This window comes from Rhamphochromis sp. 'chilingali', assembly GCF_963969265.1.
Source record: "Rhamphochromis sp. 'chilingali' genome assembly, chromosome: 21".
Taxonomy (NCBI): Eukaryota; Metazoa; Chordata; class Actinopteri; order Cichliformes; family Cichlidae; genus Rhamphochromis; species Rhamphochromis sp. 'chilingali'.
The window spans coordinates 31,765,915-31,772,420 of NC_137949.1; the positions used below are offsets into that span (position 1 = coordinate 31,765,915).

General features: G+C 43.7%; 1 protein-coding gene across 1 annotated transcript; it reads left to right on the plus strand.

Annotated features, from left to right (window-relative positions):
- The first annotated feature begins 2,040 nt into the window (after positions 1–2,040).
- LOC308389401 (uncharacterized protein) lies at positions 2,041–4,372 on the plus strand. The gene has a single exon (XM_080870799.1). The coding sequence runs from the start codon at positions 2,722–2,724 to the stop codon at positions 3,373–3,375; it is 654 nt and encodes a 217-aa protein (XP_080726925.1). The 5' UTR covers positions 2,041–2,721; the 3' UTR covers positions 3,376–4,372.
- The last annotated feature ends 2,134 nt before the right edge of the window (positions 4,373–6,506 follow it).

Sequence of the window (6,506 nt, forward strand, 5' to 3'; positions counted from 1 at the left end):
CTCAAAGCACACTGTGTTCTGTTGATCTTATGTGCTGCACAATAATGTTTAATATTTAGTATTTACTGTCATATTCCCATAGATCATCGTGATGTTGTTTATTCTGTTGCTCTTTTTTTTCTTCTGCTTGTTTTCTCTTTTTTCTTTCTCAACAGGTGATCCAGGTGATCGATAGATGTATTTTACAATACTTCTGATGGCAAAAGAGCCAAACGGGACAGGCAAAAAAAAAGAGAAACCCCATCAATCAAACAAGCAAGCACTTGGTGACTCCCTTTTAACAGGAAGAAACCTCTAGCAGAACCAGGCTCAGGGAGGGGCACCTATTTGCTGTGACCAATTGGAGCCGATGGCTAGCACCACGTTGGACTTCATTTTGCTTTTAAAGTGTCTTTAATTGTTTGTGGCATATATTCAACACAGTGCCCCAGAGATGAAACATTTCTCAGAGATTTTAGTCCATGTTGACGTAGCAGCATCACACGGGTGCTGCAGATTTACTGGCTGCACATCCATGATGCAAATCTTCCTCCACAACATACCAAAGATACTGACTGAGCTTTGGACTGAATGTGGAGGCCATTTGAATGACCTCACTGTCATGTTTAGGAAACCAGTTTGAGATGACCTGAGCTTTGTGACATTTATCCTGCTAGAAAGCAGCCATTAAAAGATGGGAACACTGTGGTCATAAAGAGATGGATGATGGTACTCAGGTAGGCTGTGACATTTAAACAACATTTGGTCCAAAGAGGCCCAAAGTGTGCCAAGAAAATATTTCCCCAATTGCCCCACACAATTTCACCACCAACAACCTGAACTATTAATAAAAGGGAAGGTGGAGTCATGCTTTCATGTTTCATGTTCCTGCTGTTTAGTCCAAATTCTGATCCTATTTTGCAGCAAATAAAGACTTAAAAAAATATTCTATTGTCCAATTGTGATGAGTCCATGCAAACAATTTCCTGTTACTGAGGTGCTCCTGTAGAAAATCTGCTTCAAGGTCCAATGTATGACGAAGATCCCTTCCCAGACGCCTTAACGCCCACTCACATCCTGGGCCATCTGACCTCAGGAATTCGCATGATAAGGTGGGGCCAGGTTTCACAATGAACACACCCGAAACTCTGGCTGATTGGGACCCACACCCAGTTTCCCACCTTGGCTCAGGCGATTAGAGGATCATCAGGGGGTCCTTTTGTCCCTCTGTGGGGGGAAACTCCCACTAGGTTTAAATCTGGGACTCTCCACCATTTGACCTTAGAACTGAAGAAGCCTCTCGGATGAGAGGTGAAACGCCTTCAAGCAACTTAAAGAAGTCCAGACGCTTTTCTTTGCAAGCTCCTTTGACTACGATGACCTGGATGACTGAGAACCTTCACAGACGTATGACGAAGTGGTTACTTGAATTGTCACTGCTTTCCTATCAGCTCAAACCACTTTCCTCTGATCTCTGGCATCAACGAGGCATTTCCACACCGAAAGATGGCCTTTTGGGAAAATCCCAGATCAGCAGCTCCTCAAACACTCACAGCAGCCTGTGTGGCACAAACAACCACGCCAGTTGAAGCTATGCCATCCTGAGGCTCGTTCAGCACGTGGACCACCTGCACATGCCCAAATACACCGAGTGATTGCCTGATTAGATATTTGTGCTAATTAGCAGTTGGATGTACTTAACAAGGTGTCCAGTGAGTGTATAATAAACAGAAGGTACTTGTTATATAATGTGTTCATTTATTTGTTTTTAACTGCTGTGCGATTTATGCTGAAAACTGGATTTCACGCGCTTGTTAAATCTGTCGCTTCACCTTTTTCACCTTCCCGGAGGACACGAGCGATGACAAATTCGGGTCGCTGTCCATTGTGCTGAAAAGGCGCGTTGTGGAGCAGCCAACAGGTAGGAAACATCATAAGCGGCATGAAAGCCACTCGTTGTGTATGGGTCTGGCTACGAGTTTAACACGTGATTACGTAAGACATCAACATAAATGAAGCCCCCCCCCCCCCCCCCTCTGATTGCTCGGAGCACATGGACTACCATCCTTTCCACTCGGGTGAACGCAGTGAAGCTAAAACACACGGTTGACCGTGTTTATCCCCTCCGCGACATCCTGTTCTCCGTGTGCACTTCTCGCGTGCTGATGTGAAGGAGATATCGTTTTTCTTTTTGTTTTGTTTTTACGGTTTCTTCTCGGGTTGCTGCACAGCTGCTGCTTCTTTAAGAACCACCACCCGCCCCCTCTCCTGTATTTTTAGCTGAGCCAGCCACTTCATTTGCTGGATAAGACAGACAGTTGTGTACCGTATGATCTCACTTAATCGTTTTAATAAATGACATCAAATAGTATACTGCGGATTCGCCGTGGGCCTGCGGCCAGCTGTTCCTTGGAGACCTCGCACAGGAGGAGGAGGAGGGGGGACATTTGTCCCGCCGCTGTCGGATTCTGAAACGCGCAGTCAGTCAGCCTGTGGATGCTTGATGTCCATTATGAAACGCAGTGCTGCGCTGGCTGCACAATATGAGGCGCAGTTCCTCTGAGATCAAATGAATTACGGGAAATCTGTTTAGGTGCAACATCTTCCTGCGGCGCGGACGGTTCAAGGTGGTCCAGCATCTTCCCTCTGAGCCTCCTGCTTCCTCTTCTCTTGGACTGTGGATAACATAAAGCCTTCAAGACGGAGGGGGTGGTGGAGCATCGAGGAAAAAACAGGGGCAATATGAGAGAGCGGGACTTCATGCCCAATATGGAGAGGGGCAAACCTGCTACTTATACGGGGGACAAAAAGGCTAAGATGGCTGCTAAGACTAACAAGAAGTGGGTGAGACTAGCCACTGTTTTTGCATATGTGTTGTCTGTGTCTTTAGCAGCCATTATCCTGGCAATTTACTATAGCCTGATCTGGAAGCCAACCAGCGCATCCTCTTCTGGTGGGAAGCTGGTGGTGCCCACTCCGACTGCAAATATCTCAACTAACATGTCCACAAACGACAACATGACAGAGTGGAACTCTACGCAAACACGGCTGTTATCTCTCAACCAGACCAGGCAGGGCACAACCCCGCACGGTCCGGCGATTCAGTGGGGTGACAGAGCGGAGAGAGTGGCGGTTTCCCCGCGGGGTGCGGGAGCAGAAATTGCGCACTCGCAACAGGACGAAGGACTCTACGCGTCTTCCCACGGTCACACGAGCGCGGGGAGGTCGGGAGCTTTGGGTACAGAGACGCAAGGGTCTTCTCAACCCCGCGTGAGCCACTACATCCCGTCGAGCACCGCGAGGGAGTCTGTCGCTGAGGACAAGGGGGAGAGGGAGGCGCGCGGGGTGACAGAAAAGCGCGATCCCGAAGACGCTATCACTCTTCCTCCGACCTGAACGGTGAGCCGAGGTGGCCATGGAAGAGACTGGTCGGTCCTAATCCCCATCACCACACCACCCTTAGGACCCCCCATATTTAAAACAGCTACCCCCCACCCCCAAAAAGGAGTGGTTTACATCCTCAGTACCGCAGGTCGGATAACTCACGTCTTTCAAGTGAATTTGCAGAGCCCCGTATGGATACTGAACTGCACATGTTAACAGACATCTTGCTTTTATTACCGAGAAAAGAGGAGAGCTCCCCCGTGGACCCTGTACCCCCTTAACTATGCGTTTCCTTTTTCTTTTGTTTTAGGCCATCTGTATGCCTTAAATCAGTGTGTGTCTACTTTACCTCGGACAGCTTCTGAGGCCACTAACCTGCCTGTATGTGTGCAACACTGATATATATATATATATATACACTCTTTCCTATTCGTTTAACAATATATATGTAAGATGGTAGAATCCTTTTGTGTGTGTTACATATATATTGTTAAATGAATAGGAAAGAGGCTCCAGAGATGCTTTTGGTTTTGCAGGACCTAAATATGTCTTGCAGGCATACAGCTCCTAACATCACTGCCATTCTTCAGCCAGTTTAAATCAATACTACATTATTGCATTTTTAACACATAGGCCGTGTCTCCTTTCATGGATTAAACCCAGGACACCAAGTAGAAGGACCTACGTTATTGAGTTATGCTCAGGTATGTGCATATAACCATGTAAATGTATTCTGTATTTGGTTGTGTACATATAAGGCAGGCATACATCTTTGGGCCTTGACTTAACTTTTAGCATAATTAGATGATTTTTATTAAAGCTATAGTATGTATGATAGGAGGAACAATATCACAAGGTTACAAATAAACATCCTAAAATGATTCATTTCTATGGTTTTATAACAGATGTATGTAACTAAAAAATTATTCACTGACATTATCCTGTATGTTACCAATATTTTATTTATTTAGAGCCATAATGGATACTATAGATTCAAATAAATGATAGTTTTTTCCTAACATCTTACACTGTGTTTCATATAGAGAGTGATTTACATGAACTCTTTGGAGTGCAAGTATAATTATTGATTGATATGAAGGCGTAGGTTCGACAGAAGTAACAGCAGCGCCGGCGCAAAGAGGACTCAGTTTAGAGTCAGCCTTTGTTCTTGGGGTTTAATCAGATTTGGGCTCTTTGAATCACCCGAGTGAACCGTCCAGCCTGTGATCAGAGGGACTGTCGGCTTCTCTCAGAGAAAGAGAAGCCTTCGCCTCGCAGTCTACCACAGTTTTGGTATGCTGCAGCTCTCACTGAAACCACTTCACACAGTCACATGTGGTGAACTATGAAGTGGAAATAAGACCAACCACCCCGTGCGCTCTCTCAGCAGCATGTGAGGGAGGTGTATTGATTTGCGAGCTCTGTTGTTACATTGTACAAAAGAGAGAAGAACACATTACACAATGCCGTTCGGTGCTATTTTGATCCAGCTCCCTCTGAAAAGGCCTGTTTGGCTGAAAGGTTTCCGTGCTGGCTGTGACCAGCGTCACTCACTATCACACCGAAAATAAAACCACTTGATTTCCTCCGTGCAGCCAGTACCTCTATAATGATGTAAACGGTGATGACATGCACTGTTTTCTTAATGTGACAGAGTTTCAGAACCAGAAGCTGAGGTATGTGTGCCGCTGTGCTAAATGGGAAGCCCATTCATCATGGGAGACAGCAGACTCACACACACACAATCACATAGCAAGCCTTGTGTACAGGAAGACAACAGAGTGTATAACTCAGTGACACTGGCCTTAGTTTATAGGATGACTTTGGCAAATGTGTTTCCAGTGCCTCTTATGGCTTTGTGATATATGAAAGGAGCAGCGGGTAGCCTATTGATGAAGGAGTTTATCTGTGGTGACAGTTATTGCAGGAAAGCTACATCTGAGTCAGGACACAGCATCTGACCTCATGACTCTTGAACCCCCCGACCCCTCACCAAGGTAGATGATCACATTATCTAAAGTGAAATCAGTCACATGTTACATAACAGTGTCATATGAGAATAATTTGTCTTGTGACTGAAATCAAATAATGGTTTGCACAACCACAGGAAAGTGAAACTGCAGCTATTAAATCATTGAGATTTTATATATATCTCTCTCTCTCTCTCTCTCTCTCTCTCTCTCTCTCTCTCTCTATATATATATATATATATATATATATATATATATATATATTAATTATATATTATATATATATATATATAGAATATATATAGATATAGAGAGAGAGATATATATATATATATATTATATATATCTGTAGCTGTATATATAATTACTATTACTGCTAAAAGCCTGAGGAATATATGCATAAAACATTGGTAAGAAGAAAAGGAAATTGTTTGACAGTGTCCTCCTTTTCTCTAGAAAACTGTCTAAAAATGTATTTTTTAAAAATCAGGGTTTACATTTTCTCTATTACTGAACCCAAAATAGCTTTCACATAAACAGTTTAACTACTGAACCCAATGCAGTGGAGTTAGTCTATCAGTGCAACAAGCATGTTTTGGGGGCCATCCCTGTGTGATATGCACAAATATTTGGGGGTTTATTTATTTTTTGTTTTTTAAAAAAGCAGAGTGCTTAACTGACTCCAGATGATAGGCAATTGTTTCGAGATAGCATTTCTTTTTTTCTTGTGTCCCGTTTGGATCTTTAGCCATCAGAATGGTTGTCTTAAGGCCAAGATAGCATTTCTTCAACACATTCCCTCCTTTCTTCTCCTTAAGGAAGATTTTTACCTGCATGAACTGCTTTAAATGCTCTGTTTCTTTGCTGGTGTTTTTTCCTAGTTAACTCCTGTATTAGTAATCAGAGGGAAAATAGCTAATTTAGTTATTTCAGGCATCTTCAAAAACTCACCCATCTATTGCTCAAACGTCTGTTTACAAAGGTCGGCCAATCAAAAGAACGCTGGTTTAAGGGCCCCCCCTTAAACCAGCGTTTAAGGGGGGGGCCAGACTAGCTAAAACACTGAACTTGGACCACATGAAGCTGCCACCATAAGTGATCTTTTTAACACATTTAGGTTTATCAGACGTTCTGTAGATGAATGTCAGAGTGGTACTTAGTGTTTAAAAGGCT